The 22,531-nt window shown below is 35.9% G+C and overlaps 1 protein-coding gene across 9 annotated transcripts in view; it reads left to right on the top strand.

Moving 5' to 3' along the window:
- The window catches only part of KCNH7 (potassium voltage-gated channel subfamily H member 7), a 639,535-nt gene that overhangs the window by 494,258 nt on the left and 122,746 nt on the right, over nucleotides 1-22,531 (top strand). For 7 of the 9 annotated variants that reach the window (XM_078070889.1, XM_078070893.1, XM_078070894.1 and 4 more), the window contains 4 exons: nucleotides 3,470-3,898; nucleotides 8,432-8,452; nucleotides 8,877-8,900; nucleotides 16,555-16,769. In XM_078070889.1, coding sequence (XP_077927015.1) covers nucleotides 3,470-3,898; nucleotides 8,432-8,452; nucleotides 8,877-8,900; nucleotides 16,555-16,769 — 689 coding nt within the window. The remainder of the gene's footprint in view (nucleotides 1-3,469; nucleotides 3,899-8,431; nucleotides 8,453-8,876; nucleotides 8,901-16,554; nucleotides 16,770-22,531) is intronic. The other 2 variants (XM_078070891.1, XM_078070892.1) reach the window with 2 other exon arrangements.

Genomic DNA, 22,531 nt, shown 5'->3' with positions numbered 1-22,531 from the left:
GTTCATTCATGAGTGTGAGAAACCAGATACATCTTAGATGAAAATCATGTTCATGTAAGCAGTTTATCAGTACTAATAATTATTTGGGAGAGTGTAAAAAATGGGTAAAAACTCTTATTCTGTTGTTCTTATTTCAAATTTGTCAAACGTTTTAGTAAACAAAAGGCTAAATAGTATCTATTTTGGTTAAGTTGGAAACCAAATACAGTACAATATGGAGACTTAATTTATAAGGATATTTTTCGGTGGTGAGAACCATGACAGGATTATACTCATCTATGTTTTATATTTCATGCTTGAAAGTGCTAGCATTGAACAAAATTCTCAATGTGTATTCTTTCTGGATGAACTGCAGTTAGACAACTAAATCTGTAATGCAATATAACATGGTCATATGAACCTAGTGATGCAGAAAAGACCATCTGTACCACCTAGGATATGACCACACTACAGGAGCAAACTAAATGCCTTGTGCGGTCATTAATTTAAGAAAGGCAGTGAATTGTTTTTAAAGGAGGAGGGTACTGTAACTGATGAAGAATGAATAAAAGTAGGCATTGACCTTCAGTGCATTGTAATAGGCTTGCAGAATTGATTTGTAAACTGCTTTATAAGTCAATTCCATGTGCATTAAAAACTAATCAAGTGACTTTGATGCAGTTGACTGATTTTTAACTTGGCAGTTTACTTGAGCATATAAGAATTGTTAGTAGAATTATGTAAGAATGCTTGCAAAACAGTAACTGTGATACACCGTTGTTTAATCTTATTTGCACAGATTGGTTACTCTCATCTACAGTTCATTAATCTAGAACTCAAAGGTGAACCTATTTGGAGTTTGTACATTGTGTCATGTCTTTCATCAGAAAGATAAATCAATTACAACTGTATTGAATACTGTTAACTACTAGCTCACAAATGAAAGCTTACAATAATAAATTAGCCTGCTTAATTATCAAATTTTCTGTAATGGGTATTTTACATAAAATGAGAAGTTTAAAACATTTCTGTATATGTTCTAAAACCAGAATGTAGCAATTAATAACCTCTGAAAAAGGTGAAATTAACAGTAAGAGTTGCATCAGGTACGAAGGGCATGGTAGGGAGTTCACCATTTCCATGAGCTACTGAGTTCTATTCAATCAATCATTTTTGGTAAACATGGGTCAATGCAATTCCAGAAGGTTAAGATTATCTAATTAAGTTGGTCAGAGCAATTAAATATCCTATTTTTCCACAGTCAGAATTGAAGCATATTTTCAGTTTAGGATCTGCTTATAGATGTTCATTTATCATGCTCAGGCATTCTGTCAGAGATAGGATTTGGTAAGCAAAATAGTTGGGTGTCCTGCCCTCATGAGGCCTATGGTCCACTGAGGGACAGAAATGTTAATCAGGAAAAGGGCTAGAATCAGAGAGATAGATCAAGAGATTGGATTTACTATAGGATTTTGAGGTATCTTTAAGACTTTTAAGTGAAGATGTCAATGAGGCCAATAGATGTGCAGGTTTGGAACTAAGAGAAGAGGTCTGAGCTAGAGATGCAGATTTATGAGTTATTGGATTAAATATGAAATTAAAACTATGTGTGCATTTACTGGAAGAGTGTATTTAAATGCAGAAGAGTCCATGAGTTTTGAGAGCGTTCTTCCATGTTTCAAAACCATCCTCAAAGCACTGAGGAAAAGTTCATAGTAAATATATTAAAGGTAAGGGTACCCATGACACTTAAAGAATATAAGAAGGTAGATAATATTGTAGCCCAAAGAATCCGACTGACTGACTAGAAGGGCAATGTGTAATTGTCAAGCCATGAGGCCATGTGGACATAGACTACCCCACTGGCAATAGGGTTTTAGAAACTCGGCATTTTCTTGTAGATGATACTTAGAAAAGCTTTGAATCATGCAATCTTTTTTGGATGTTTTCTCTTATCTCTTCATTTCTTTTAGTAGTTATTAGTTTTTTTAAAAAATATATAAGGAATGCATGCTTGATGTAACAAACAATAAAGATATATAAAGAAGAATGCAATACATTGCCTTCCCCCACTTCCAAGCCCACTTAGCCAGTTAATATTACAAGTTTGGTGTGTGTTCTTTCACATCTTTCTCTACTGCTATAAAACTCACATCGACAAAATATAGCCTTTTATGATTTTTAATGAAATGTCATAAATATTAAACTGAAACTTGCTTTTTCACTTAACACTATTTTTTTAATAAACTTCTAATTCTAATCAAAACACAACTATATGTATACTTTTTTTAAAAGAAGATTCCTAAGTATAAAAATGCCATGATTTATTTAACCATTCTCCTTCTGATGATATTCAGACCGTATCTTGTTTTTGTGTCTTTGTACTACCCTAGAAACGAGGTTGAAAAGTACATATTTTCATTTTAATAGATATTGTACGATGACTTTCCAAAGAATTTGTAGCAATTTGCAATCCCATCAGCAAACTGCCAGAATGCTTACCAGCATTTTTTGCCATCACTCCATGTTACGTTTTTTTTTAAATTTATTTACTGCTAAATTGAAGAATGGAAAATGATATGCTCTTTTTTTGATTTTCATTTTTACTGCCAGTGAGTTTATATATTTATTAGTTAATATTTTAATTTTAATACCCACCTTTTAATGTTAGATTTAGTTGTCTTTCTAAGCATCATCCATTGAGATATGTATAACATTTCATGCCATATACTCAGATTTTGGAACACAAAATATCAGGAAAAAGAAATTCTTATCTTTACATCTCTATCTGAAACCAAAAGCCTTCCAAAAATTTCAAATGGAATGAGGAATGTTTTCATACACTGTTGACCCCACTTTTCTAATCCACACATGACTCACAGTATTATCTAATACAAACCTTCTAGATAGGTCAGGCCAACTTCTTATGCCCGCCTCATTCTCTTCCCTCTTACTTGAAGCACAGTAGACCCCTAGTCCCCCAAACACACATATGCACTCTAATCTCTCCTGTGTCTGTCCCTTTTACATATGACGCCCTATCCCTTCTTTTCCTTTCTAAACTGTATTCCACCCTTCCCATTTCCTTAAAAATGGTTGTATAGTGTATTTAACACTATGTAATACGTAATAATGTGTAATATGTCTTTAATTTATTGAAATAAGAAACCTCGTGTCTTACAAGTAATGCTTTCATGTCACTGGAGTATATTTAACCATCAGAAACATGATAAGATTATTTTACTATTTTCTTACTGCTTATGTGGCAATTCATATTAGTCTCAGAAGTTTCCTACAATATCCCTCATTCCAGCTGTAAATGAGTTAATTATTGATTAATAACTTTTTACATGGTATTTAAATTTGAGTCAACGATACTTGTTCATTTGTTTGTTTGTCTTAAGGGATATGTCTTATATATGTATAATTGTGTGTGTGTGTGTGTGTGTATTTGTCTTGTAATAATGTTTTTTCCTGTCTCCATTTGTAGGGAAACTTTTTGGGTTTAAATTCCCTGGTCTGAGAGTTCTCACTTACAGAAAGCAGTCCTTACCCCAAGAAGACCCTGATGTGGTAGTAATTGATTCATCTAAACACAGTGATGATTCAGTAGCCATGAAGCACTTCAAGTCTCCTACAAAAGAGAGCTGCAGCCCGTCCGAAGCAGATGATACGAAAGCCTTGATACAGCCCAGCAAATGCTCCCCCTTGGTGAATATATCTGGACCTCTTGACCATTCCTCTCCCAAAAGGCAATGGGACCGACTCTACCCTGACATGCTGCAGTCAAGTACCCAGCTGACTCATTCCAGATCGAAGGAAAGCATCTGTAGTATACGGAGGGCTTCTTCAGTTCACGATATAGAAGGATTCAGTGTCCACCCCAAGAACATATTTAGAGACCGACATGCCAGTGAAGGTATGTTTGTTTTTTTAAATATGGAAATGAATATTAATGGGTAATGAAAGGTAATTTCCATATTGTTTTTAATTTTGACATTAATCCCTATGCCTTGGGGGAAGAAATGCAAGTAAATTATGGCAGTTAGAAATTAGGAGTCCCACATTCAGAGTTGTTACTGATTTCCTCTTTGAACTATAGTGAATAATTTGGTTTCTTCTGGCTTCTTTTCTGTGTTTCTGAAATGGTATGATAACCAATATCTGCCTACCTTATGGAATATTAATTAATGCTTTATATAAGATATGCTTAGGTGATGACACTATCATCTCAAGCATAATTAATTTTGCTGCATTTAGCAAATAGTCAAGCCTTGGGCAGAATGAGTGGTGTGCCTTCACAGGACTATTAACCAAGTCTTGCCAAAGGAAGACATGTATAAAATGTGGTGTACTGAGTCATCAGAAAGCTATAAATGATTGGGTGGGGTGGAGATAGGAAGGAAGAAGGGGAAAGGTTTAGGGGAAAAGCAACCAAAACAAACCCTGAGAGTATTGAAAGACCAAATTTGAAAACCAAAGTCAGAGCAAGTCAGAATTCATTTATTTTTCCCTGGTCTCTTGGTGTTCACACTCTTACATCAGCCAGTAGTGAAAGCAGCAATGCTTAAAAGACACTGGCGAAAAGAATTCATCATTAACATGACGATGGCCAACATTTACTCAGTATTTGCTATGTGTGAGACAATGTAAATGCTTGACACACATTAACTCTCATTTAATTCTTACAACAACTCTGTGAGTTAGGAATTATTATTAAGCCCCATTTTATAGATGAGGAAACTGAGGCTTATTTATGTTACATAAATAACTGGTCCAAGGTTACAGAACGCCAGAGTCAGCTTTCACACCCAGGACTGCCCGTCTCCTGAGTCCACAATCCACCACGCCTTGCGTTCCTGTGGTAGGAGGGGTCTGTGGACCCACTGAACTTTCCCCCAGGGTTGGAGATTCAGACTACCAGTTGAATGGATGTATCAGTCCCACTTTTCTGAATCCCACAAGTTCGGGTTCTTGAGAGGCCCACTGTTCCTCCTGTGATATCCATTAACGTGCATGCTCATCATCACAGCTGCGCTACGAATTTTCTTCTTAAAACATAGATCTGATCACTGGGCTCATAGTGTAGTGCACAGGACCAGCTGGCCACAGTTATTTTTCAAGCCTTACTTCCTGCTCCTGCAGGACTCCTTCCCCTACTATATATTCCACTCTAAACCTGCACAAGGATAATTGCTTTTTCCGAAAAATGATCACACATTTTCTTGCTTCATTAGTTTGTTCTGCCAGGAATAACTCTTCTCCACTTTGTCCCTCCTCATTCTGCCTCTCACAGGCATAAGGACCCATTTCCCCTTCCCAAACCAAAAGAATTAAATGATTTCACACCCGAGTGTGCAAAGCAGTGTTTGCGCATATTATAGCATTTATTACATTCTACCTTTATTCCACATTTTAAGTCTGTCATTTCTGTTGGATATGCAAAGCACAAACTATGTTTCTGTGAGTTCCCCCAGTGCGGGAGCTTCGGCACAGTTAGCTCTGCAGCCTTAGTCTCACGATTGCCTTTTTCATGGCAGGAACTCAATAAATGTTGGTGTGAAACTGAGAGGACCGTGCTCGTGAAGTATGTTTCGAAACCACACACAACAGGAAATGATTGTACCCCATACTACTTGAATCATGTGGGGGAGCTTTATGTAAAGAGCACAGTGAAGATGAAAAGGCAGAAATGATGAAAGAAAATGAATTGGCAGGAAGAATTCAAAAAGAAATTAAGTCAATATCACAAAAACAGAAGGAAGAGTTTTCCACAGATAGGTTTGAGAAACTGTATCTGGTACAAAAGCAATTAGCACATCCATTTTAATCTGTGGTCGAAAGAAGGTTAAAAAGAAAATAAAATCAAGGACAATTCCCAAACTGAATAATCATCTAAGGCCCCCCTACTGTGTAGTAATGGCATGCTCAATATCTCTGACTGAATGAAACCTCTGAAATTTGATCGTTGAGCAATGAATCCCACGGCTGAACAGCAATAAATCCAATAGGGTGATTCAGATGACCAACATATATTTTAGTTAGTTAGTCCAGTTAGTGTAAGCATCTTTAGGAATGTACTGACTTCAGAAATTGGCCTTATTGCCTGAGTTACAGTATAATAACATTCTTACATATTAAATGATATGCAGTGGGTGCATGGTACAGACTTAGCCTCTGGTTTGATAGTGGTGCTGAGTAGGTTAGATCAGATTTCACGATTTCACTTTATTTTCTTCATTTCTATATGGTCTTTATTTAGTACATAGTTGCTGATACAATTATGGGAAAGAATGATTTAACATTTCTGGATAGAGAACTATTCAGGACCCTCAGTAGTGAGGTCAGCCTCAATTTCCTTCCCCCACCCAAGCTATGTTATCTTCCAAAAAAAAATATCACTTTCTGACAGATGCTCTAGTCATCTGGCTACCAATTGATACGTTCAGAGGGTATTTTGTAGTTCAGCTTTAGAACAATTTTAGCTACAAAATCACTGATTAGCATAAAAGAAACTACACCTCCTAAGGGTACATAATTTGGTATATTTTAGAAACTGAGCCGCTGACAAAGGAAGCTGGAAAACTTTTTTAAAAAATGTCTTATTATTTTTGAGTATAGTTGACACACAATGCCACATGAAGATGAAAAATTTTTTAAACTGATTTTAGTTTCATGAATTCATGTGACTGATTAACAGGTTAAATCCCACATGGCAGCAGATTTTGAATTCAAATTATTGCCTCCTCATTCAAGAAGAGAAATTTCCTTCTATAGATGCTATCTTTATAGAACTTTAAATACTTTGCAAATATAGTAGTGCATAATATTTTACATTGTCCTTTTATTTAATCTACATTATCAAGTATCTTAGAACTCTACTTCTCAAACCATTTATGGTGAAGGACCAGAATTTTTTCTAATCCGTCACGAACAAATACATTTGTAAATATAAAAAAAATATAGTATTAGAAAAATGAAATTTAAAAAAAATAGTCATAGAAAATATAAACCCCAATTGTTTTATTATTAGATTGACCAGACATAAGATTGCTCTGTCAAATTGCTACGAGACACTAAATACTTACTCTAATTTCTGCACTTACATTGTCATGGACAAATAATCAGGTCTCAGCTAGCACCAGGACACAGACTGAATGCTCTTAGAATGTTAAAACAGCATTAGCCATATGATGCAACTTCTAATCAGGTTTTTTTGGGAATCTGCAAATCTTAATATATTTGAGGTTTGATAAGTAATGTTGTAATTTTTAACTACTTACAAGCAGTTGTTACTTTACTAGTGATTTTTGGGGCCGAGCTTCTGATGGAGATAATTAATTCTATATAATCGCTTTTTGCTTTTTTATGGTCCCTCAAAGAGGGCAAAGTTGTCACAACTTTGTGTATCTCTGTCGAAGGCAATGTCTACTCTAGCAATTCAATATACCACATTATTGAAATTGCTTCAATTGTAAGCTTTGAAACAATTATGATATATCCCAAGATTTTAAATATGCACAGCATTAGCACAGATGTCAACAAATGTTGAACAGATTTTTCAAATCTTGGATATATTTGAATAGTTTTGACATGACTTCATTTATTTTAAGTTTGTTTGTTTCAAAACTAGTAATGCATATTTTGTTAATAGCAAATATGCATCAAAGAGTCAGATTGCTAATCTCAAAATAAATCTGAAAACACTCCACTCTGAGACTTGAAAACAGCCCATGTTAATATAAATGAATTTCTTAAATATTTTAGTTATTACACTAAGTCCCCTGTGACAACATAAACTTAAAAATCGCACATTACTTTTAACAGTCAAATCTTTCCCTGATTTCTTACAACTATTTTTGCCTAAGAATGACTCTTTGAGCACCATTTGGCATTTTCAAAATATACATTGAAGAACATTTGTGGGAGGGGCAGTTAAGAGAATTCTGACTAATAACATAAGTTGGTTTATTAAGGTAAGCTGTTGTCTTAGAAATATTTTTCCTTATTAATTTACTAGGTTAAATCATATGAAAAAAAAGATTACTTTACATACTAAGTGTTGCACAGTCTTTCTTTGTAAATGATGGTTGAACTGCCACTAAAATTGGCTTCTGACAAGATCGAAAGGTTTTATCACAACTGCAAACAGCTGGAGATTCCTTTCTCCGAACTGTCATAATTATAAAATCTGAATCTTAGAATCCAGTTAAATTAAGTGAGATAAATGTTTCACATATTTGAAAATGCATGCTTATGGCAGATATCATTTTTGGTTTATGCATTTCACTTGGATGAATAGTACAAAATGCTAATTTCAAAGACACATTTTCAGTCATTACATCCTGTTTACTCTGATTGTTTTTACAGAGGTAATTCAGTGTATATAACATAATTTTAGTCTTCTTTTTTATATTTCTTTCTTTTTTTTATCCTTCTGTGCTCAAAACAGACAATGGTCGCAATGTCAAAGGTAATGTACGAACTCATCATCCGATGCTCAAAGTGCCCCTTTACTTGGCATGTTAACTTGCCTGCTGTATGCCCTGTCCAATGCAACATCATGCTGCCCTTAGCTAGTCCAGGTGCCTGGTGGAGACATCATGGCTTGATTTTGTTGGAGACATTGTTACTTTCTCAGCTGTGTCATCAAAATGATTAGGAACTCCTCTTTCCTGCAAGAAGTGTAAGGGTAGGTTGACAATGAACACCTCCTGGACATTTAAACCATTTGGAAAGAAACAAATACTGAGCTAACTATATTCCAGTGTGAAAGAGGCACATAAGCCTATTTCAGCCAAAAAAAAATTTTTTTGAGTGTAAGATTGAATAAGGTAATCAAAGTGCTACATGACAGTATCACTTCACTTGTTCCTCTTTTGTTTCCTTAAAACTAGTTTCACGTTCCTGGATGGCAGGGGGTATGGTTTTAAGCTTACTGTAGTAGTAAACTGTACATGCATGACAGTCATTTTCTATTTCTCTATATTACATTTCAGTCATTTTTAATTGTGTCCTATCTTAGTCTGAAATCACTGGCATGACCCGTAGCTACTGTAGGGTAATGTTTAAATGGGCAATACCTCTGGATAAATCTGGATTTGACTAAAAACTTGAAATTCACCTCTGTTTTTTTCTACTGTATCATAGTAGATATAAGGAATCACAAAATACAGTAATCATATTATTCTCATCAAGTTGAAGACTTCGGGGTTTAGTCTTCTAACATAGGCCATGCATGCTGCTGTCAGTGTGCCCATGGGGTGACTCACAATGACGCATTTTGTGCATGTGTGTTGCATGGACATGTCTCTACCAGTAACCATCTCTACTTAAAAGTCACTGTCTGGGCCTCTTCTGTGTGTCACTGCTACTCTGATCACGATGAAGTTTTGTATACTGATTCCTCACTTGCTTCCCTGAGTAAGTCAGAGCTGGTGACAGTTATGAATTAACAGCACTAGACGCTAAAGCTATTTTCTGGTCAGCCGTCCAGGGTGATTTGAAAAGAAGGGAAATCGGGCACCTTCTCCCCATACCAATTTTTTGTTTTGCAAGCACTTCAAAAAGGGTCTGTGCAGGTGACCTCCAATAGTGGGATGGTACTTCATCTACATGATTATTCTATCCTTGGCCTTTCTACTGTAATTTCTAAAAGGGAGCAAATCAGTGTCAGCTGTGACGGTGATTTGCGTTGATATAATTCAGGATATAATGTCAAGAAACAGAATACAGACACCTCTTGCCAGCTCGCCTTATGAAATATGACCGGCTTTAGCATTCAACAATTAGCAATTAATTATTAGACATTAATTTTCCAATGATCTTTTAAGTGCAGTGAGAAATGAATCTGATTTTTCTCAATAAATAGAAAATTGAGCTTGCTTATCTTCCAAACTAGCAGTTCACACAGTTGCCATTCAAACTACATTAATTTTACTTTTCTCTCATAAATGAATCCATATAATCTCCAACCCTTTTCCCTCAACCCTCCATTTTTAACAGCAAGAGTCTTTGAATAAAAATGAATCATCAAAGTCAGAATTTGGGGTTAGGAAACTCTAAATCATTGTAGAAAGTTTTCATATGTTAATATTAGGAAGTTAAACTCCCAAATTAGATTTTTTAAAAATGTGCAAATTTAATTTTAAAAGTAATGTAAATGTACCCTACAAAGTTTTCATTCTTTGTTCAGACTCTGTTTTTGAAACTATCAAAAAATATTTAAATGTCTGGCTCTTTAAGATTTTCACAGAACAGTTAATATACTAATTAGATATAGAACAATAGATTAAGTGTGCTTTTAAAATTTTTTTGGTGTTGTTTCTAAACCACATTTAAATAAAAGGTTTAAAAAATAAAAGACAAATTTCTATACTTCTTTGTATATAAATGCATAATTACAGGTTTTTTTCAATATCTAAATCACCCCAAAATAATTTCTTTACCAAAATAAAATAAGTGATTTTGGCAGGCATTTGGAAGGACTTCAAGAACATCTGGTTTATTCCCCCCAGGCGAGAGTGTTGGCTAAATCCCTGACACAAGTGGTAGAGGAATCTTCTATCTGCTGAGGATCCCATTCTCTAACTTTCTTGGGAAATCTGTTTTACTGCCTGTTACACAAAGAGCCTACCTGAATCCTTCTTGCTGAAACGCAATTTTCTTGCCCCCTTTATCTATCCTGAGTGGAAAGAGATACCAGCTGGTTACTTTTAATCTTGATGTAATATCACAGTATAAAAACTGCAAATTGGTACTTTTCTTCTAAAATGGAATCATTTCCATTTAATGATCTTTCTTAGTATTAATTTTGTTTCCCTTGAATAAATTTCCTTGGCACTCTGACTCTTTGAAATGAGACTCCAGAGATCTAAGTGTAACTCCTTATCAAGTATTGAAAAAGTGAATTCAAATAAACTGTGTATGCTGCTTATATGTGTGTATGTACATAAAATTTTTTAACAATTTCTTTAATATTGTGAGAGGTGAACCTAATCCTATCTCGACTATGCATAAACGGATTTTCACCTCAAATTTAGTGGTTTCTCTGTCTATTCTGCTTTTCAAGTCATCCACAAAAATTAACCCCACTTACCCTACTTAGTAAATAGGTCATTAATATAACTTTACCCCTCTATTGCTTCCACCTCCTTATTATTTCAAGTGACTCTGCATCCCACTGACAATGGTATGTTCAGTTTCCATCTTGTCTATGAATCTGACGTGTGAATCAGAAACAAAACTATTTGCAAGATCTGTTACAGCCTTCACCTCCTCAAGCCACAAAACCTACCAGACTTACAAAGGAAATCAGCTTGTTTCTCATAAGCTACACTGGCCGTTACCAAGGTTTGGCGATCTTACATGAATTTGCAAACTGATTTTCAGTGGTGATAGCTTTCTTCTGAAAATTGTGGGTCATGCACTGAAGGAGACAATATGAATATTGACTACAAATAATGTGATTACTTATCATCTTTCTAAGTGTTAAATTGGTTGCCAGTGTTCTTTTACTGAATCCAATTATTAGACACTCATTTGCATTTTTTTAATGTTAAGTCACTTCAGCAATTTATATTTTATTAAACTTTAGCCTAATAAACTCAGTGCCCTAAGAAATACTGTGTAAAGACCTGATGATTTGATAACCTTAATGTTTTTGCTTTCATTCTCTTGTGTCCCATTTGATCCTCAAAAGCAGCGATCTTTTTTTTTAATTTTTTTATTGTTATGTTAATCCCCATACATTACATCATTAGTTTTAGAAGCAGCGATCTTTAAAAAAGAAAATAGCATTATTTTTTTTTAATTATCATATGTCCGTGGCTAGTTTTCCAGCACCATCTAAAAGAAAATATATTCTCTTTCAGCTTCTTGTAACTCATGATAAATTCAAATAACCTCATCATAAAAATTTTAAATATCTTTAATCTAAAATCCTTCCCAGGTGTTGCTTTAGCCTCTGGCTTGATCTCTAAATTCAGGATATTTCTTTGTAGCTGGAACCTGGCCTACTTTATATTTAATCAGACACTTGTAATATATTAGAGCTTTATCTAGCTGTTGGTTACTCTACTTGGTCACCTGTTTTTCATCTCCTTCTAGTACACTGGAACGTTTAACCTGGTCATCCATTTCCCAAATGTTTCTCTAAAGAACATCAAGTCCCCCTATGTACTTTTGAGTTTTACATTCCCTTCTATTGAATCTATTATTTCCCTTTATTTCTGCCCATTTATTTTATTTAAATTCATTTACTTTGTTTTTCAGGTTATTCTCCTTTCTTTCATTAGAGTCCTAAATCCCATCAGTTCATGATCACTCTCAGGGAGGCTGCCTTTCACCTTTAAATCCTCAACCAAGGCCTCTCTCAATATAGACCTAGGAGGTAGGAAACCCTGTATTCTAATTTCTAGTCCTTGATGCTTATTCCCGTTTGGCCTCATAGTCTGTCTGCTTAGATTTACAATTAGTAAAATGAGAATATTGTGGATACCTATCTTAATTGAAGCGTTGGAAAATTTTTCACTAGAATTTAGATAGGTTTTAGAGGAACCTAAGCTAATGCTGATCATCTTGCAGTCTCAGACTTCTGCATATAAACATCTACTTCAAAATCAGTGGAAAAAAGCATAATTATCTAGGTTATGCAGGATGAAATAGATTGTAAATGTCTTATCTAAGTAGCATGCATGGATTATTTTAAGGTTTTGCTGAATTCTTTAAATGTATAGATTTAAAAGAAAGCCTAGATTAAATCTCTGATATTAAGAACTTAAAAAAAAAAAAAACACAGAATAGAGTAACAGTTCAGAAAGTTTAGCCACAAGTAAATATGAGAAGCTAAAATATGGACTCAATGACGTTATAATGTTCTGAGGGCAAATGTGAGTATGACATGTATTGACCAGTGGTTTCTCAGCCCTGTTAGACCCAATGTCCCCTTGTTTCTACAGTATTTTGTTATACTCATTTTACTATCCTGTAACAACATTTAGAGATAATTTAACCTATTTCTAAAAGATCAGTATGATTCTTTAACCATAATGTAAAGGAGGAATACAAGAAAAGCCGTTTATAATAAAATGGTATTTTTCTCAATATGTTGATGTTCAGATATAACTACACTAGAAGATACAATGCAATGATCAGACATTTAAAAAAAATGGTTTTAAGAGCATTAAATTGTCTGAATAAGTACTGTATGACAAAGCAGGAGTATGGGTAGATAACAAAATAAAAACCACTATTGGAATAAATAATAACAGATCAGAATTATTTATATATGAATTTTAAAAATAGGAAATAACCAAATTGAATTATGAAAAATACACCAAGATAAACTGGAGAGAAAATAAGGAAGTATAATATTCTCACAAATGAGCCAGCCCTTACCAGCCCAGTGTAATGTCAGCATGGTTCCCTATGTGATAACATGTGATACTAATGAATTACACTGAAGAAAGAAATCCCACCAAATGTCAGAACATATATTCTTCTTCCAATACTTCAAAAAGCCCTTGCAGATCATATGTCTTCCTAAACAATGGGACTAGAAGATGTATTGACGCAAGAAATGGCAATCAAGACATCTAGGTGTTGTGGCAGATCTCTAGGGAGTTACTAAAGTGAGATTGAAAACCAACAGGCAATGTCAAGACAAATAATTCAAGTGTTTAGCTCTTATCCATAGTTTCCTTTAATTGCATCATGCATCATTTTACATATATAGAGAACAATAATATGAAATATTTTTAAAAGAAATTTTACTAATTGTTTTCACTGTGATTCCAACAATTCTCTGCAAATTTAATCTTTGGTTCCAACACTGGCAAAAAAAAAGACTCAAATCTGTTTGCTTACATATTTATTCATAACATGCAAACACAAACTATAACCTTATAACCAGAAGTCTGAAATTTCATTTTGGTAATTCAAATGCCACAAGTACCATAGCTCCAAGTAATACGATTTTCCAAAATGGCGAACAACTTTTGGTAAAGTTCCAAACAAAACAATGTAAAACTCTTTCCCCTACATGGTAGTTGTAGCTCAGGAAAGCTCAATGTATATTAAAATCATGTTAAAAGTAAATTGTGCTCTTTAGATGTGACACAGGTTCAAGGCTCAGATCATTATAAACAGGCTTTCTATCACCTACATGAATGCCCACTGAGAGATATGGGCTAGTTTTTTCGAGGTGAAAGAATAGCCACCTCCCATCATTATGAGAAACAAAAGTGTCCCCACAAATGTCCCTAGGATGAAGTACTGTCATAGTTGAGACCTCTTGCTCATTGGTGTAGCCAATTCAGGGGAGTTTATTGGAACTGACCACAAGGACAATCAAAGTTTTACTTAACAGTGTTTGCCTGCCTTGACGTCATAGATCATCCATGTTTTTGCCCAATTTTTTAAATAACTCTGTAGACAAAGAAATCCACCATCCATCCATTTCTACAGAAATCCACCACATAAAAGGATGATAAAGAGAATTCGAAGATGGGCATAAGGGTTTTAAACACAACTGTGTATCTGAGCTCAGCTTTCTCTAATCTCTTCTCAGTATACCTGTGTGTAATAAAAATACCTAATGAGTGAAAATATGACATTAGAATTGAGGAAAAGGCATTATCTTAGAAGTCTGAAGTCCTAGAATGTTTTACAAATTATAAATTTTGAGATATAGGCCTGGAATATAGCCATAGAACGATACAAAAAAGGAAACACTATGTAGGATATGTTACAATAATAAATCAATGGTGTGTGGTGGAGACTTGTAAAGAGACCTAGAGGATGGAGTTTCTGTCAGACCTGTCTGGACTCTAGATTAATATGGTGCCACTTTTGGCTCATATTTCTCTCTTTGTCATATAAATGGAAAAGAGAATACGAATCTACATGCAAATGAGAGCATATTGGACAATAAATGCCCAAAGAGCTCAATGACATTTTTCACCTAGATGGACTTGATCATGATCATGGATAAAACTCAGGGGATGAATAGAAATGCGCCTCAGGGAACACAGTATCTGCCACATAGGTGAAAATTCTCTTAAAATCATTTCAAACTTTTATAATAACCTAACATGAACTTTCATAAATGAATATAGTACGAATTTTCTCCAAGTTAACTATGAACTAAGTGATGGATATTTTTTATTAGAGTTCTATTTGAGCTGAGTTGATTTATTATTGTGGTTCAAAATACACAACCTATAAATCTAATTTTCAGGTGTTTAGACCTTGTTTGGTGCATAAAGTGCTTTTTGATCCCTAAAATATATTCATTTTATTCTGAAAAACAACAATAAAAAATAGTATAAGGCAAAATTTGCTGACTAGCAAGTTCAGTCATGCAGTTTCTATGTTTTAAGCACTCTCTGAGGCAGCAAGATAACAGCTGGGTAACACTCGTGGGCTCAGGATTTCTATAAAATTCTTCCTGATGCCAATTTTTAAGAGCTATATAATGGTAAAAGTTGCAAAACCCATTGTACAAGAAACTCTTTGGAGCATTTCTTGACTTTCCATAAGCAACACACAGTAAGTTCATCTCAAGATGTAGCTGGTCAGTGTATTCGTCCTGGACAAGGGGGCCAGGAGTCCTAAAACCTTGACCAATTGTTTTCATAGGGAAGAAATGAAATGTGAGAAGTGACCAGGTTTGGACAAACAGTACTAACTTCCAGCTATAAGATGAATAATTTCTGGAGATCCAAGGTATAGCATGATTAAAAAAAAAAAGTAACCAGGTACTACCAACTCCAGCCCATTACCTAACTATGTCATTTCAATTGTAAATTATGTTTGTCAAAACATTCTTCTGGAATGGTTTTTATAGAGGTTCCCTCCCCCCCACCCCCCAAAAAAGTCTTAACTTTAAATGAAAGGAGAAAAAAAGGAAAGATTTTTAAAACTTCACACAGGATTCTAGAGTTTTCAATAGAATACACACGCATACACACAAAGACATTGGCCTTTCTTGATCTTACCTGAAATTCCTCCATCTGGGCTTGACTCTTCTAGAAGCTCGATAAAACATCTCATGCAGGTAATAGAAGCATATAAAAAAACTCAGCTGGCTTGTCACTTGTCATGGCCCACAGAGGGGAAGTAATACATACTGGAACTGGGTAGACAGCCCATTCAGAAATTTCATGGCCAACAGGATTTTAACCATAGGCAAGTCCTTCCTTGAATAATCCCTGGATTATAAAAACACATTCTTGAGAAACCAATTTGGCCAATAATAGGCCAATAATAAGGAGTCGAGTTTTTTTTTTTTTTTTTTTATTCCAGCCCTTATTGAAAGAAGTTAAGTAACAGCTAAAGATGCCATCTGCTTTCTGGGTACACACCTTGGACCCCATCTTACCCTCGGATACTCACGTGTCATTCCATTTGGCAGACAGTGACCCTAAACCTTGTGTTCAGGTATCAGCTGGCTGCATTTAGTCCTTCCCAAAGCAGGGTGACACTGGCTGTGGATCATTAGCGGGTCATTCAGGACCATCTCTTTCTTCTATTTCTCCTGACACTGCTTTTACAAATATTTTCCAATTTTTTTAGGGCCTTTTAATCATATCAAGTCAAGCCTCCTGGGATCCACGTCAGATTCTAATCTCAATAAATACAGCACCATTAACAAGATTCCACAGCTCACCCTGAATTTTTCGGATGTCAAAACTGAAAAAAAGAATGCATCCCCTCCTTCTTCAGATAAAACCATTATTGCACCCAAGGTTAAAGATCGAACACACAATGTGACAGAGAAAGTCACCCAGGTAGGATATGATTTTACTCTCAATTTTAACTATTTCTAAGGTTCTTCTCTGCACTATAAAACCTGTGATTTTTCCTATAAATGACTATCAAAAGAGGTAAGCTATTTATTTGCACTCCAATTTATCTTGAGATGTTGGGTAACCCTCTAATGCAACAGATAAATAAAACTATAGACTGTGATCTTATCTGTTACAAGACTAAGCAAACTTGGTATTATTGTTCTCTTTGTTGCAGAGGTGGTTCACCTGCTATTCATCATGTTTGGACATTTATTGTTTTGCTGCCAACACCTGCATTATTAAAGCATGGTTTCTTAATATAATGGATGTGACTATTGAAACTTTAGGTGACTAATTGGGATTTACTCTAAACTATGGCCTCCTTTTTTGCACTTACTCTACTAAGTAGACTCAGCTATAAGTCAGTTGGCTTGAGGAAAAGAGCTGAAATGATTAAAAGTCAGAGTAAATAATACATTTCACAGGAGCAATATTTTATTGTTTCCAAATAAATATTGCAATTTGAACTAGGGTAAAAATGTACTGTCTAGCAGGAGCCCTACTTTAAAGAATGGATAAAAATAATTTGTACTTATTATATCAAAATACCAACCTAAGCAATATCTAGCTTTTGCTTACAATGCACTTACATTGTTGGGAATTCATGACTTTAAAATTTGTGTCAAGGAAACAGTTCTTTTACAAACACTTTACTTGGTATATTTGCTTAGCAAATCTTTTCAAGAACTGTCACAATATAAAGGTAAACCTGGCCCCAATCTCTGTCCCAAACCCTGAAGATTTTGAATTGGTAAAGGTTTTTCTGTAATTATAATCACTACCAGCAGTACTAGAGTTGGTCTGTAAATAACCCATTATGTGTGAGCTGAAAGAATTATGTGAAGACTGTGAGTCAGCTATAAATAGAACTGAGCCCTCTGTGTTTGAGATGAGATATTATACATGCCATTACTCTACTATATATATATATTTATGTTTTATTTTTTTAATTTAAATTCAATTAATTAACATATAATGTACTATTGGTTTCAGAGGTACAGATCAGTGGTTCACCCATCTTATATAACACCCAGTGCTCATTACCACACATACCCTCCCCAATGTCCATGACCCAGTTTTATGTGTATGTAGTAATGAGGCTTTCTACCATGCCATACTTGAGAGCATCTCTAGTATATATTTTAATATTTATGTAGTAGTGAGGTTTTCTATCCTTAGCATTTCACTTTTCTTAACTTAGTAAACTAGAAATGAAAAATAATTTATAATAATTATATTAATATTATAATTTATAAGGATTATTTATAATAATCCCATAATATAGAAATTAAGAGTTTCAGAAATTGCACAGAGGACTGATTGCAAATATTGGGGTCAGGACCCTGTCAGTAGCCTAAGTGAGCGAAGTTGCCGGACAGCACAACAGTAGTGGAGAATATAGTGAAGTGTAAGGTGCAGGGCCCCTCGACAGCAGACGGTCACCATTCAGCTCGAGCCAGTTGTGGTCATGTAAGAATCTTTGATGAAGCTTTCCAAATCTTCCAATCTAAAAAAGAAACTGGAAATCCAGGATTTAAGATAAGCACTTACTTTCCAAAAGTTGGCAAACTAATTCAAAATGCTTCTTTAAGCCAAACAAGGCACACCTTAAAGTCTGTGGGCAGCCAAATGTGATCTCTGCAAAGCTTTCCTGCTCTTGGTTTACCATAGGGTCCACCCTGTCCTGCCACGTTTAGCACCTCCGCTGCGCTGGGACAGGGTGACGCACACGTGGACCAGAGGGGGCGTCTGCTCTGGGGACTTTCTTCTTTCTAAGCCTGGTGAGAGAGGAAACATTGCAAATAGCCATAATGAAATTGTGCTAATAATGAATACAGGAACATACTTAGGCGGAAAGTGATTATGCTTTAAAAGGAGAATTTTCAGAGAAGAAAGAGAGATATGATGGGGCATTTCATCTAGATCCAGAAGGTTATGTATCACATTGAGTAGTAGGTGATGTTTAAGAGCACAAGTTAGAGTCACATGCACTTGTGATTTAACTTTGGCTAGGTCGTTGATGGTATGCCATGGAGATGAGTGCCGTTCATTGTGTGACGTCCAGGCAAGTTTTAGCGACAAAACTTACTTCTCAGTGTTGACGTAAAAATTAAGCGGAGTGATGTGTGGAAATGTTCATCACAGTGCTAAGTATATAACATGCAATGCTAGTCATTATTCTGTTCAGTAATGTTTTTGTATGACTTCTCTCTGCCCTCCTCACCATCTCTGCATTTTATCCCTACATCACCAGAACCTAGTAGAACACCTGGCAGAGTGGAGTTCATGAAATGTTTACTGAAAGAAGGGAGGAAGGAAGGGTGAAAAGGTGGAAGGGAAGAAGGAAGGAAGGAAGGAAGGAAGGAAGGAAGGAAGGAAGGAAGGAAGGAAGGAAGGAAAGGAGGGAGGGAGGGAGGGAGGGGAAGTTGGTGAAAAGGGAAGGCGTGAGAATCCCAGGCAGAGAAAACAGCAAGAAGAAAGTTGTGGAGGCACAAAAGTCCATATGTCTTCTGAGAACAGGTATTTTCCTGGCCCAGGGAGAGGCTAGGCTGGGCAAGGACTTGTGAAAGGCGCAACTTTCCCCTCTAGATGGTTCTTCACTACCTTTTCACAAAAGTGCCTTGGGAGTCTAAGTAAAATGTGACAACTACTGTCAAACACTTGGCATCCTTTTAAGGTCTCATGCTTTCTTTTTAAATTCCTCTTTTAAGGGCACCTGGGTGGCTAGGTCGGTTAAGTGTCTGCCTTCAGCTCAGGTCATTGATCCCAAGGCCCTGGGACTGAACCCCATGTCAGGCTTCCGGCACATCAGGGAGTCTACTTCTTCCTCTGCCCCTGCCCCCACTCATGTTCTCTTTCTCTCTCTCTCTCATTCTCTCTCTCTCAATAAATAAAATAAAAAGCCCTCTTTATATTTACTTTCATAATAACACAGTATTTGTTTTAACATTTTAAAAAATGTTTTAAATTACTTACCACTGAGGTAATCCCAAGCCCTCAAAAAAACCCCATCACTTTCCTACAGCTTTTTATACTTTACCCTAATAGTATAGTGCCCCTCCCACAGACTCCAAAGGACCCTAATTGAAAATAATGCACCCTAAAGATGTTGGAAGATTTGAATTGGATCCTGTTTTATAAAAGATCACTTTTTTTTTAACAATGTGAAAAATCCAGTGATAAGGAGATCGTGGCGACAGAACACTTAAGTGGCTATGGTTCTGGCCAGAAATGATGAGGGACTGAAAAAAGGCTGGGACCAAATACTAGAAAAAAGAGGTGGTAGGAACGCTCCATCTTCCTTTTAGTGCCATCTGTAGCTCTTAGTAACAAATCTGCAAACTGCCTACATGTAAAACCAAACAAGGTAGAGATTGAATATTGAGAAATTCCTCTTGTAGACATTGCCTCTGGAAATTTTGTTTAAATACGTGAAAGCAGGACTAGCCTCACGTAATGTTTGTGAAGTTTCCTCATCATAACTCTCTCTGGAATTTCCATATTCACAACATATATCAGTGTCCTCTAATCACTAAAAAAACTTGGTAATAACCCAAAGATTTTACTATTCCCTTTGTTAGGCTTGTATGGAAATTCTCCTTGTTGAGATATTGTCACTGTATTTCTGTAGGCAGCCAGCAGTATTTTCTTTATCTAATGTTCTTGTTTTATTCCCCTAATAAATTTGTATGGTAACCCATTCTTCAAAAGAAATCAGGGTTTTGTTCATAGATCATTCAATAGTGAATTTTAAACACTCCTCTGAGCACAACAATAGAGCAGACATCAAGAAAAAGGCATAAAATGAAAGGAACAATTAATTTCTGTTCATGTTATGCTCTATCAGTATTTGGATCTTATCTCTATTATACATTGGTTAATTGCTAATTAGCCCAATTGTTATTTCTTCCCCAGCTACACTGAGCTTCTGCAGAGTAGGGGTGATGTTAGTCATTCATTCATTCGTTCGTTCATGCATTCATGTATTTGTTTATTCACTCAACAAGCATTTATAAAGAGCTAGTATGTACAGTGATAAGTTCCGGGAATTCATATGAAAAGGCAAATACTGTGCCTTTGAGAAGTGAGAGAGACAGACAAGCACAGTCCATAGGCATTAGGATGCAGTGTGAAGGATTATACTACAGGTAAGCAGAGTGCAGGCGTTACTGGAAGAAGAAACCTTACCTATATTGGGAGTTTGGGATGGTGGTTGGGGAACACAAACTCTTTGACAAGTTTTGAAGCTTGAGAAGTTTCAAGGTTAGGAATTAGAATCTGGAATGGGGCACATTTGGGGAACTGTGAGTACCAGAGAAAGAATGAAACGTAAGGTGTTTGTATCACTAGAACCTACCATAATACACAACGCATAAGAAGAATCTTAAAAGGTTTGGAAATGGACCATTGAAGACATTGAAGAGAATTAAGCAAGAGTAAGTCTGTTGGTCAGAAATCCCCAAAGTAGATGCTTCCAAATTCTCCCCATAGGCAAGATTCTGATTCTGGCTGTTGTTTCAGGTCCAGAGACTCTTTTCATTGGCTGGTCTTATAGACCAGACTTCTGGAATGCATCAGCCATTTATGTCATATTCCATATGACCTTCTCTATTAATTGGAGAAAATAGAAAATAACTCTCAGAAGGTGTGGATTTTTTTTTAACTACAATCTAGCTAGTACAGGCTGATGTATAGTAGGGTTCCTCCTCGGAAGACAGGGCCTTCATTGGCTAATTCCTACCAAATTCCAGTGGAGTGGTGGAGAGAGAACAATGAACTGGAAGAAAAGTTGGGTGGGTGGAGAATAAAGATCTGCTTTTACCATGCATTTGTGGTTCTCAGTTGAGGATCAAATTCTTGGCTATATCTACCCCCTTTTAAATAAAAGTAAACTGAACTTTTGCACTCTTGTATGATTTCATTATTCCTGAGGCTAATTCTACTAGTTCAAATGTTATGTTAATTTTTAGGATAAAATGTATTATTTGTTGTCATGTTCAGCTTTTACAAATTTGGTATTAGATCACTCTCCCTGCATATGCATAAGCATATCAGGAAGATTTAAGAAGGCACCATGGGTTCCAAATATTTATCGTCCAGTCTCATGAGACTTTATCAATCAGTCAATGCCATAACAGAATGTAACAGAAGCCCAACTAGAACCATTTAAGCAAAATATGAAGGGGGGGGAACTTACTGGGTCACATAACCAAAAAGTGCAAGGACAGATCTGCTGTGGGCCGTGGCTGCTGTGTTCATTGTTTGAACAGGTGATGACATTCTTGCCATCTCAGCTACGCTTTTTTCTATATTAACTTTACTCCACATCTTACAGAAGCAAGGATCTCAGTCTCAACTCACATAATGCTCACAGTTGGTAATCGAATGAGAAGGGCCTTCTGTCCTCTGGTGTCCATTACCTTCCTGAGGATTCTACTTTCCAACATGGCCCTGTGCTCATCCTTGTGGTCTAAGAAGCATAGCCCCTTGGCCAATGACCCTATCAGAAAAATGCAGTGGGGGAGGGGAGGCTCTAAAGAAGGAAAACAAAATAAGTGGCCCATTGCAAGGATGAAGATAGGAATTCAGGCTAAACATCAGTCTCTCTCTCTCTCTCTCAAACACACACAAACACACACACACACACACAAACACACACACACCATAATGCGTTATGCATTATGTGCTGGATAGGCACTAGA

This window comes from Halichoerus grypus, chromosome 4, assembly GCF_964656455.1.
Source record: "Halichoerus grypus chromosome 4, mHalGry1.hap1.1, whole genome shotgun sequence".
Taxonomy (NCBI): Eukaryota; Metazoa; Chordata; class Mammalia; order Carnivora; family Phocidae; genus Halichoerus; species Halichoerus grypus.
Note: the sequence above shows the minus strand (reverse complement) of the source record. Positions and strands in the feature narration are given on the sequence as shown.